The sequence below is a fragment of the Nestor notabilis genome, unplaced genomic scaffold, assembly GCF_000696875.1.
Source record: "Nestor notabilis isolate BGI_N333 unplaced genomic scaffold, ASM69687v1 scaffold8113, whole genome shotgun sequence".
Classification (NCBI taxonomy): domain Eukaryota; kingdom Metazoa; phylum Chordata; class Aves; order Psittaciformes; family Psittacidae; genus Nestor; species Nestor notabilis.
Genome location: NW_009922328.1, coordinates 6,338 through 18,400, shown reverse-complemented (window position 1 = coordinate 18,400; position 12,063 = coordinate 6,338). Strand labels below are relative to the sequence as shown.

General features: G+C 45.5%; 1 protein-coding gene across 1 annotated transcript in view; it reads left to right on the top strand.

The window, feature by feature from the left end:
* Positions 1-11,372, top strand: part of UHRF1BP1 (UHRF1 binding protein 1) — a gene marked incomplete at its 5' end in the record, with an annotated part of 16,560 nt that extends 5,188 nt beyond the window's left edge. The window contains 14 exons of the mRNA XM_010011564.1: positions 267-444; positions 1,378-1,464; positions 2,317-2,481; positions 2,818-2,960; positions 3,306-3,447; positions 3,946-4,139; positions 4,851-6,391; positions 6,596-6,792; positions 7,325-7,476; positions 7,586-7,733; positions 8,352-8,617; positions 9,446-9,554; positions 10,067-10,182; positions 11,247-11,372. Of these exons, the coding sequence (XP_010009866.1) occupies positions 267-444; positions 1,378-1,464; positions 2,317-2,481; positions 2,818-2,960; positions 3,306-3,447; positions 3,946-4,139; positions 4,851-6,391; positions 6,596-6,792; positions 7,325-7,476; positions 7,586-7,733; positions 8,352-8,617; positions 9,446-9,554; positions 10,067-10,182; positions 11,247-11,372 (3,564 nt within the window). The remainder of the gene's footprint in view (positions 1-266; positions 445-1,377; positions 1,465-2,316; positions 2,482-2,817; positions 2,961-3,305; positions 3,448-3,945; positions 4,140-4,850; positions 6,392-6,595; positions 6,793-7,324; positions 7,477-7,585; positions 7,734-8,351; positions 8,618-9,445; positions 9,555-10,066; positions 10,183-11,246) is intronic.
* Positions 11,373-12,063: the final 691 nt, after the last annotated feature.

Below are 12,063 nucleotides of genomic sequence, written 5' to 3'. Positions count from 1 at the left end.
AGCAGGAATACTTAGCCTTTTTTGTCCATGAGTTTTAAAGTGGATTTCAAGGTAAGTGCTTGATATAGGGGAAGCACAACCACAGACAAAGATTTCTGCTCAGGAGAACATAGGAAAGGATCCAGATTTCTCTACTTGAAATTAATTTTCTAGAAACAGATGCCTTGCAGTCTGGAAGGTTGCATGAGTTGCCTTTATTTGCATTGTAACCTCTCTCATTTATTGTTTCTTTCTCTATTAGTTCTTACCAAGCTTGTCTCTCCTAGATCACACCACCTGCACCAAGTACCCAGCAGTCCTGGTCTCAGTCATTCGGAGTCAGCCCGAATGCAAGTAGCATTGGTCAATATTTTGATAAGCATGACATGAAAGAGTCATCATATCACCTCCTCATCTCACGCTTGGATCTGCACATCTGTGATGACAGCCACACTCGAGAGTCAGGTAACTGAGAGGACACATCAGGAGGACACTGCAGGAGGAAAACACTAACGTGGTCATCAATTGTCTGTCTCGAATGAGGGGTTTCCTCTGAAAACCAAGCATCTTTCATGTTACTGTTTCCCAGTAAGGCAATAGCCAGTTGCTCAGACTGATGGGGGACTGATGATCAGTCCTGTCTGAACCAGTCTTTCTTGGCTTCTTTGGACAAACATGGGGAAATCCATCCTTTGGCATGGTTAAAATGTTAGAAGATCTGCTCTAGGACCAATCTGGTTTGAGCAGTGGGAATAAAGGATGATCATTTCACTTGATGAAAGAATGCTTGTTTTGACAACATTCAGGACATTTACAGTAGCATAGCTACAAGGATTCTTTGACAGACCTGCCAACCATGTTCTTTTCAAACAAAGCTTTGCTAACTAGTGTCTGTTTTACTCCCAGCTCCCCCCTACACTTCCAAGTACCTTTTTCTCTTGTGAGGCAAAGGTACCCCCGCTTTTTCTGCACAGCCATCTGCGATCCAAGTTGTACTGTTTCCTTTTATGCATCTTCCCTTAAAAAAGGTCCATCACTATTCCAGATATTTTTGAATTGGTCTGTCTCCTGAGCTGCTGTTGTCAACATCTTAAATCACTTCTGTCTTTATTTCACTGGTCCCACCAGCACGTGTTGTAAATACAAGTGCTGGTTGTTGTAGTGGGAAGTATAATTGATAGGGGCCTGGGAAGCAATGGGATCTTGCATTTTGGTATTTGAGATTCCAGGTCTGGTTCTTATGATACAAACTGTTGGCCTGTCACATTCAGTTGTCCTTTTCCTGGCCACGGTGACAATCACTCAGTGGTGGTGATCAAAGCAATGTTCTGAATTCCCCTGGATCAGGACTTGGATTATAGAGCTGATCATGATTTTCTTTGCTCTGTGTTTCCACAGGTGCTCTGAAGCATGGGATGCTGGGTGGTGCCATACAGCTGACCTTCAGGAGGATGGCTTTTGATTATTACCCTTTCCACAGGGCAGGTAGGGGAGCGTGTGGCCTCCCAACTTGAAGAGGGGGATAAAAAAGAATTTGAAGAACAGTGATACTATATGGCTCCAGGCTTGCTTCTGGCTTACTTATTTGCCATGCTGTCTTGGGTTTTATTTTAACATTGATGTATTGAATTTTGGGTGTTTCTTTACAAACATGATAGCTAGAAAACTACTTAAAAAGCAAATAGATGAAAGGAAAAGACAAGAGTCTTTCAGAATCGCTTAGAGACAGAATCTTGTTGAGAAAAGCAACAACCTCAAAAAGAATTTGAGAAAGAAAGATACTGTATGGCTTCAGGCAGGGCTGGAAGAAAGGCTGCACAAAGGACTTGGGACTTAAATCCTCATGGGCAGGGTTAACCTCATTTACCTGTTGTTGGATGACTGACAAGTTGCTGGCAGAGCAGAGTACAAAGAGAGGAGTAAGTTGCTGTCTGTTGTAAAGACATACATTTGAAACTTTGGAGTCTTTTTCAGTTGCTTAAGCTCTGTATTTGATTCTTAGATGTACCTGATGAATCTGGAAGGGTTATGGGATGTATCCCAGGCAAAAATCTGTTTGTGGTTGAGGAAATCAAGGAAAGAAGGAAGAATCAAGGAAAAGTGACCTTGGCATTTTTCCTAACACTCAATTTGGAACATATGCTGGTAGGGCCACATCTGTTATGTGAAAGCCTGTGCTCATTTCACAAGCACTTAGAATGCTGCATATTGTGTATTCCAGACCTGATATCAATAGAGAGGAATGCTGTACAGGTTTGCATACATTTGAGTGGCACAGGAGGGTTGTGTGTGTACAGGAACCTCAATTTTAAAGGCAGGATGTTTGCTTTCATGCAGGAGATGCCTGCAAGCATTGGGTGAGGTACAGTGAAGCAATGGAAACACGGGGACAGTGGGCAAAGAAGTTGGTCGGTGAATTTCAAAGCAAGATTGAGAAGCTTTATGAAGAAATGGACCCTGCATTTGCCAGGACTCCACTTTCCCCCTTCAGAAAGAAACCAGGTAATGGTAAACTCATAGTAAAGCAGGAGATGGTAACAATTTTGCTCCATCCAGCAATATCTCTAGTTGCCTGTCCCCAGTTAATGTGAGGAGTAAATTAAATAGTTAAAGACTGCCTGAAGAATGTATTCTCTTGCTATAAAGCAGACTCATCTTTCACCATGTTCTGCCTTCGGAGGTCCTGAGTGTGTTTTCCTGTGTAGCTGTGTCCACCTGTTTCTAGTTTTGGAGCTGTTAACTCTGCTCTGTAAGCACATACATGTTGGTATTGATGGTGAAATTTGCTGCGAAGAAGATGACTAAAACCCTGCTGGTTCTGCTTTTCCATCCCCATAGATACTTCATCGAGTCCTCATAAAAGTCCATTAGAGAAAGGCCGTGTACCTCCTACGAGCTTGCCACGACTCCGGCACCCTCCCTGGAACCGTCTTCGGTCCAGCTGTGTGGTAGTTCGAGTGGATGACTTGGATGTTCACCAGGTAAGGATCTGAGCAGTGTCTGGAGATGTTAATGTCACTTTTAAAAAAGAAATTTAACCCAATATGATTCAAATCGTGCAAATCCTGTGTCATCTAAGACAACCAAAACTCTGCCTCGTGAACCCAAATGCCATTATTATTGCTTTTAAGCCAAGAATGAACTACTGATAATTTTCATGCTCAGAGGAAATTGCATGCATAACCAGAGTTTCTGCACTCAAGCAAAAAGGATGTTTGATGTGTAAATGAGATGGATTCAATACAGGAGACTGCAGGGTAACTGGGACATTTTGTTTTGCCAAACTGGAATTCTGCTCAAGTGCATACCATTGTGTGTGTTTTCAGGTTTCTACAGCTGGTCAACAAAGTAAGAAACCCTCCACCTTGCTTTCGTGTAGTAGAAAATCCTTCAAACTTCCTGATCAGGTCTCTGCAATCCACATTGAATTCACAGAGTATTACTTCCCAGACAATCAGGACTTTCCAGGTAATACACCAAGGTTAGCACCTTCTTTTATAAGTTTCTTAACGAATTAAGAATTCACTGAATGTTCAGGTGTGTTTACCCTGTTACATACTCTCTGGGTGTCCATTTTTGTTTACTTTTCTGATGTTTTCCTTTTTACTATTCTGTGTGCAAGTGGAATAGAGTTTGCCTGGTGCAGAATAGGGAGTGCTTGCAAAATAACCTGTCCAGGAACATATTGAAGGAGCTGCAGTGTGCCCAACTCTTGGGGTTCAAGTCTTATTGATCAGCACTGGAGTAGGAGTGTAGGGTGCTTTGGGTACTACACCTTTGGTACTCTGCAGCTGGCTTAATGTAAGACCTGGAACACCTCATTTCTGTGGTGCACCACAGCTTTTCCCTTTCATCAAGAGATCTTGCAGCCCTCTGCATTGGTGTTGTCAGCGCAGGTTATACACTGAGCTGCAGACCATGCCTTTCCTGCTACTGTTAATCTGTGTTGGTTCTGTTTCATTTTAGTTCCATGCCCAAACCTGTATGTGCAGCTGAATAGCCTGATGGCCACTCTGGATACAGCAAGCGTGCTCTGGATAAACCTCTTCTGTCTGGATCTTTATCGCAGCTTGGAGCAGTTCAAAGCCATCTATAAGCTGGAGAACTCAGGCAAGCGTGATGAGCATGTTGATGTTCGACTGGATGGCTTCCACCTGAAGGTACCAGTCATTTCCTTCCTTTCTCAGTCTTCAGTGTTCTTTCCTTCCCTGTTGCGGAAGGAACATGAGACCAGGACATATGTGGAGTCCAGAATGAGAAAACAAAACCTCTGCCTTTCTCCAATTTTCTCTTGTCTACCACTTGTGCTAGTTTTGTTTTGATCTGTGGGCAGTAAAATAGGTGCTTGAGTTCTAGTCCAGAATAGGCAGGCAAGTCAGTATTTATGAAAACAAGTTCAAGGAGAAATTAATGGTTCAAGTAGTCAAAAGTTGTTTTCTGGCCTTTGGAAACCACTTTGACCCTTGTACCATTCCCAATGGGCCTATGTCTGCTGCATTGATGTCCTGTGGCGTTTGTCATTGACCACCCTTGTTAGCAGTTTGGTGAGGAGCCTTAAAGGCCTAAAAGTATAGCAAGTCCTTGCAGAGAAGGAACAAAGCAAACGTAAGTTGAGCTGCTACATAAGCCATGGATGTTAGAAGAACCTAAAATAAAAATCAGTTTAAATTCCCTTGTGTCTGATTCGTTCCTCTTCCCTGATTTATAAATGTTTCTTAATTTTCAGGTAGGGATAAATTGAGACTCTAGTCCAGCTATCGGGATTTGAGTAGGCTGAGACTTCTCAACTGTGTATGTATTCCACAGCTGACCTTCTGTGTCAATGCCGGGATCAGCCTTTGATAATTTCCCTTCTTACTGCTTTACTGTAGCTTAACATCCCTGTGGAGAGGAAAGTCGCTGCCCATCAGGATCGTCCACAGGCACTCTGCATTTGTGCATCAGAGATGACTGTCACCAACACCCGCCACGTTCCCTTCTGCAGCTGCCAGGACCTCCAGAGCCTCTTCCGGAAGTTTGCCAGTTCAGAATTCTTCCACTCCAGCTATACCAAATTCCCAAGGTGCCAGGACAACTTCAGCCTCCTCCACACCCTGTTCTTGCGCCATGCATATGAGGTGGATGATAGGCCTCAGAAGCATCTTGGCTTTTCCCAGCTACTACACAAGCCCTCAGCCTCTGAAGATCTGTGGTCTATGAATTTCACTGAGCTTTCCCTGGACTTCGAGGGGGCCGAAAGCTCCAAGGGCAGAACCCTTAGCTTTGTTGACCCGTTTCCTCTTTCCATTTGGGCCTGCCTTCCCAAGAGATGGGGGCAAGCTCAGATATGTAAACGACAGAAATTGGCTGCCTCCGAGTTGAAAATCAAACCTTCTGCCAGCTTTAGCAATCACTCAAAGGATGAGCACCTTCCCAGAGAACACGGGGTTTGTCAAAGATCAAAGACTGACCAGGACCTGAAGAACATCTCCAAGGTCCCAGAGACAATGGATGTCTTGGGAGAAGCTAACTGTGAAGTTGATGATGGAGTTGATAATAAAGAGCTGGAAGCCTCTGCTGATATCCATGTGCTTGTGTCCTCATCTGTCCATGTCAAAGTTCGGCTCAACCACTACCAATACTTGGTGCTACTCAGGATGAAAGAAGTTCTGCAAGAGCTACAGGAGCAGTTGGCCCGAGATACCCAGGAGGTGACTGGATCTCCTTTAGATCCCATGTCTGCTTGTGTAGGAGTTATATTCCATACGGCTGAAGTGGCCCTGCTCATGAACCCTGCACCTGGCTCTGTCCCGGAACCCACATCCCTTGACTCGGACACAACAAGCCTGATTGAATCTGAGCTTTCTCCTTCAGACAGTAAGGAGGGGCTGGCAGCTGACGAGAAGGAGGTGAAATCAGAGACCACACCAGAGAAGGGAGTATGCAGTACTGCAGAGGTCCCAGAGGACACTGGGATTGAAGATAGAGACACCACTGTACCACTGGAGAGGCTCCCAAGATCTGCGAGTGATGGAGCTCTGAGTACGGCTCCAAACAGTAAGAACATAGAGGAGAAAGGTTTGGTAGAGGAAGCACATGAAGCTGTGGAAGCCCTGGTCACCGAAAGACCAGCAGAGACCAGCAGCCATCCTCAGAGCTCTCCTGCTCTCCCTTCTAGCCCAACCTCAGACACGCAGTCCTTGGGGAGGGGAAATATCACTCTCAGTGGCCAGGCAGAACTCATCCCTTTGAAAAACTTAGAGGTGGAGTTGTCTAGTGCACTGCATATCACAAAGGATGCCACGAAGGAAGCTCTGCACGTGACTCTGGACCTCACCAAAGAAGCCATGTCTATAACAAAAGACGCCCTGAGCCTGAGCCGGGAGAAGATGACCTCCACCATGCAGAAAATGCTCTCTCTCCCCCCTGCCAAGTGAGTGCCATCCTCCCGTGCTTCCCAACAGCAGCAGTGTGGCTGCAGGGAGGGGGGGAAATGTGGGCCGACTGCTCCTTTTCTTTCTGTGTCATTTGGATTAGAAATAGGTTAGATCTTCACCTCTTGCAGGTGTTCAGAGCCCAGCCCAGTATCTGTGCAAACTGGGGACTATTTACCTTTATCACTTCTTACCCCTGGCAGGGATCCTGTGCCCAAAGCTGAAGAAGGAGCAGTGACTCCAGGCGGGGCTGGCAGCACCCGAATGCGTTTCTTCTCCATGAAGAGGACAGCATCCCAGCATTCCTTTGACACCCCATCTATGGATGGGAGCGGCCCTGAGGATGGGCTGTCCGTGGACAGCGATGGCAGTGATGGCTTTGTGATGCTCACAGACTCTGGTAACAAGCACTTGCTGTTATCCTCTCCCCCACTCTTATTTCACATCAGTGAAGAGTTTTCTGCCATGAGCAACTGAATGGTGCTGTGTTCTCATGGAATTCATTTGTGCTGCTCCTCCTTTTTGAAGATCAAGAGTAGTTCACCCATAATGGTTCTTTTTGCTTTTATATGTGCCTTTTCTTTGAGATGAGGAGTACAGCTGAGTGGGGAGGGTGCCCCCTGCACACAACAATGGTGTTCTAAGGCTTTTGGCTGTGTTAGAGGAAGGGCTGTAAATGTATGCAGGTGGGTGGATGGTACATAGCATTTAGGAAGGGTTTAATAAGGGCTGGTTGGAAATAGGGTACACCAAGCATTTCAGTGAACATCTTTGTCCAGCTCCTCAGATGAATGTAAGCAATACAGAGCTGAAGTGAGAGTTCCAGGGAGGATGGTGTAGGCTGACAGGCCATGAGATTCAGGCAAATGCTGAGATCAGGACTTAAAACCTGAAAAAAACCCAGAATCGAGTTGTTGTTACTTCCATTTCAGAAACCAGCCTGGACCCTCTTCCCTCAGGGCATCTTCCTCAGGTCCACGATGACACATGCAGTAGAACAAGCCTGATGGCAGAGGACAAGGGTGGAGTGTCTCCTGAAGTAAACAGCTCAACTTCACAGAGTGGAGACCCCAGCCTTCAGCTGGTCAGAATTCTGTTCCTTTTCACTGTGATGCTGTCTCTAAGTGAATCTGGAGGTGAACCCTGCAGATGGTGTTTGTTTTAATAAGTGAGCTTGTCGCTTGCTGTTTCAGGTGTCGGTCCTTGTGCTGAAGATGAATGAGGTGAACTGTGGAATAGAGGCACGAGGTGATGATTTGTCAGTTGCTTTACAAGTAATGAATGTGGTTCCAGAGCAACTAAACAACGTTGGAATGTGGCAGTACCTGCGTGGCTATCTGGGTAAGACACTCGCTCCTGGATTCTGCTGCTTTATAGCTGCACCTTTATAACTGGCATTTATACTGGCCACCCGTGGGGAATATTCCATTTGAACTGCTACTTGAGTGTTAATGTGTAGTGTATTTAGCATTGAATAAGACTTGTGTGTGAGGGAATGTGAATGAGAAGAATCTTTTTTTGTTGGTGGTTCAAATCTGGTATTTGAAAGATGTTTTCAAAGTGCCTCCACAGTCAAGCTCTGTGGTGCTTAATAATCATTGACTGGGATATTTTAATTCTGCTAGGATGCATGAAATGAACTAAAAGAGTGAATAAAGCTATCTGTGGAAACCCTGAAGTTATTCCTGCCCTGAGAACAATGCTTCTGGGCTGGGGTACTTCCTTGGTCAGGGTAAGCACTACTGAGCAACAACTAAACCATCGGTGTGTTATCAGCATTGTTCTCAGACTAAAGCTGCAACACAGCACCAGATACTGGGAAGAGAAGTAACTCTATCCCAGCCAAAACCAGGACAGTGAACTTGACTCTGTTCTGCACCTTGGACAGTAAAGGGCTTTTCAAGATACCTATTTTGAGTTTTTATCTTCTGCAATGAGATCTTTCTGCTATAGCTCTAGGAGATCCGGGTATAGAGAAGCCTTTGGGCGGTGAAGCTAGTAAGACCCAGCCAGAAGTGTACTTCCGTTTTGAAGTAGGACCTGATGCTGCTGTGCATTCACCTCTTGCTGTTCAGAATGGCTTCCTTCATATGCTGGTCCACAGTTACACAGCAGAGTTCTTCATGTCCTTCCTGACCAACCTTGGCCCCTTTCTTGAGGATGAAATAATTCCAGAGGTGATCCCCATGGAGATAGAAGTTGTGGATGCCAAAATCACATTGAAGGTGAGTGTATGAGGGACAAGAGATTTCCCCCAAGGTGGTAGCCTGGGCAGAGCTCACTTGGAAGATTCTGCTTGGGAAATGATGCTGTGGGCCTGCACAGAGTTTATGTGTCCCTCATGCTGTTTTATTTTGCTTCTAAAAACTGCCTTAGGCATGGATGAGCAACACAATAGAATTGTTGTGATCAGGTTGTGGAGAAACAGGAGCCTGACATTCAAATTCTCTCCCCAGCTTTGTTGATGATGTGTTTTGCAGACTCAAAGAATTAACTGCCTCTTCCTTCAAGCACTTGACTGAAATGGGAAATATTTTACCTTTGCTGCAAACATTTAGAGAATTACAGGTGAAAAACATTATGTAAAAGCTTGTTGATATTTAGGAGGGGGGAGCTGACAAAAGCTCTTGATTAAACCTTTTTGAAAGCAGTGCTTTGGCTCCACTGTCAAGCAGGAACCAGTGTTGCTGCTTCACAGCAGCAGGAAGATCTCCAGACTCAATGATGTTAGCTTTTTTTTTGGCCAAGTAATATTGGCTTACGGGTGTGAATTGGGAATTTGTAGGATGGCAACTGTGAGAACAGCCTTCAGGGTGATAGTCACAGGCCTCAACCTTTATTACAGATATGACAGAACCTGGTTCTGATGTGTGGGAGTGCTTTCTACAGATTAAGGCTCTCATGTGGCCTTGTATACAGAGCCAAGGTTTTCCATGTGGTGGGTGAGCTCTGGCAGTGCTGCTCCTGTGAAGGCTGGGGGCAAGGGGAATCCTTTGCAGAGTTGCCAAAGCTGTCACAGCAGTTAATCTCTTCTCCACTTTGCTTTTTTCCAGGATGACAACCCCCAGGTATACCCTACCTCCCCAGGCCCTGTTCCTATCACCTTGGCAGTGGATCACATTATTGTGAAGCGCAGAGATGATGGAATCTTCTATCTAACAGGTCAGCAACATTGGGAAACTTGTTTTATTTTCCCCCAGCACGCCCTGGGCTGGGCTGGAGGTAAAGGGCTCTGCTGTGCCTGGTGCTGGAGGAGACTGGAACTGAACTGGAACAGAATGGGCAAATAATCTTCCATGTTCAGTGCAAGCAGGCAGGTCCTTTGGCTGCTCTGCAGTGTAAATCTCTGGATTCATGCATGTCCTGCTGCTTTTGTGGTTTTGTTTGCACAGTGAATTTGATACCACAGCAGAACAGGTTAACACCTAAACCAGTGTACTGGCAGCCTGAATTCATGCCTGATGTTTCCATGAGCTAACACAGTCATGACTGATTACTGCTTCTTCCCTTTAGTTTCTCTATTTTAAAATGAGAATGAGATTCTAACATACCACACACCTCCCCCCCTGCCATTTAAAAAGGGGGGAAAAAAACCAGTTCAAGTTATTGTTTTTGCCCTGAGAACCCTGCTGTATAAATGTCCATATGTGAATGTTTTCTGTGCTTCTTTCCAGCTCTGCAAGGGGAGGGCTCACCCGAACAGGAAAAACCTGTGTCAGTTCTTCAGGAAGAGAAGGCTCCAGCAGAGTGTGTTGAGGCAGCCCCAGCACCAGCAACACATGGACTGCAGGTGAGTCACTGCTGCCTGTTGCTGCCTGGACAACCAGGGAGCTGACAGGAGCTGGAGAATTAAGGTTCCATAAAGATTCTCCTATTTGGTTTGAACCTTCTTTCCATCTTGATCCCTATATCTGGAGTTCAGATGGCTGGTTTATTTTTAAGCATGTAGTGTTCTCTAAGTATACTTCTTGTTTGATGCTAGGTTTACTTGGTAAATTGATCACTTGCTATGGAAAAATACATATTAAGGGAGCAGTTTGGCTGATACAGGACTGGGCTGGGACTTTGGATTCACTTCAATAGTTGGTTGCACATCACTTTATTTCTCATCTTGCTCTTTTCTATTTAGTGCAGAGACTTTCTCTTCTTCCTGTTCATAGCATCTTGTGAAACAGGGCCCTGACCAGAACTAGAGCACATAAGCATCACCATAGCTTAGCTTCAGTTTATTTCCTGATGTTAACTGAGTTTAATGGGGACAAATGCAAAGGCTAAGTTCTTGGGTAAAAATATTTCTGAGAGCCTAAGCTAAAAACTGTCCTGTGCCATGAAACATGGGATCTCACTGGCAGTGTTCAAGGGCAGACTTAACTTGGTTGGTGGAGACAAGAAGTAGGAATGCCAAGAGGCATCTGCTTGCTCCAGCTATCATCTTAATTTTAACAACTCCTTAGAGATGTATCAGGACCCCTTAGAAAAGAATGCAGGTCAGAGCCCTTAGCCCCAACCCCTGCTTTCTTTGTGTAGTTATCTTCAGCCACAATCAGCTGGTTGCTTTGCTCTCTGTGAGTCTTGATCCTACACCTAGAAACGTGAAGGGAAGTGTTGGGAGAAAACAGTCATTAGACAGCCTGAGCTGGCTCTAGCAGCAGGTATGGGAGTCAGCAGGCACCAGCTGGCAAGTATTTCTGCAGCTCCAACTGGCTCATGTTGTCAGTGAGATTTGTGTGGGTGTGTCACATAGTGTCATCCTTCCCAAAAGCTCCTGCTTTGGTTTTTCTCTTTGAGCAGATCTGCCCTGCAGTTTACCTCTGGGAACTCCTGCTTGGTTTTTAATCTCTTTGTTTCTTGTAGCTAAAGGAAGTGCTGGAGTTGCAAAGGGAGCTTCAGACCATGAAAATAGCTCTTGCAGAAGCCAACATGGACAAGGCTCGCCTTCTGCAGGAGATTAGGAAATACAATCCCCTCTTCCAGCTTTGACAGAGAAGGCACAGGCTGCAGCTGCTTAGGAGGAGCAGAGACACCGCTAGCACTAAGGCACTAGTTTGATGATGTTGCTGCTGAACAGGTCAACCTCCTGGAGACTGATCACCTCAACAAAAGGAAACCAGCTGGGATTGCAAAATAAACTCAAAAGGAAGGGAAGTCTGGCTGAGCAACAGGGAAGGAACAAGGAATTACCTGTTTTCAGCCGCTTTCCTCTGTCCTGACAGTATGGTGCCACTTCTGTTACTGAACCAGGGCAGTGGTCAGCCTACAAGCAAAAGGTCAAGCCTACAAACTTCAGCTGGGGGGGGACCCCCATGCCTCTTCATCCACAGGTGGTAGTGGCAGTGTGCTTTCAGCCTTCACCTTTCACAGTAACATCTGGAGATGGTCCATGTTTGGGGTTCTGCTTCTTTCAGCCTTCCTTGTGTTCTTGCCCAATCAGGCAAACCAAAGAACACAGAAAAAGGAGAAAGAAGTAAGAAAAAGTTACTTCACCACATCAGGGGTGACAGAGAATAGCAGAAAACATTGCTAGGAGCTCTTATGTGAAAGCATGTGTTCTATCACATGAAAAATGGAGGTCAATGGGAGATGCAGAAGGAATTTCCTCCCTGGAATGGAGGAAGGGGGCTACAGCTCACTATTCCCTGAAGAGCAGGGTCAGGATAGAAAAGAAATTCCT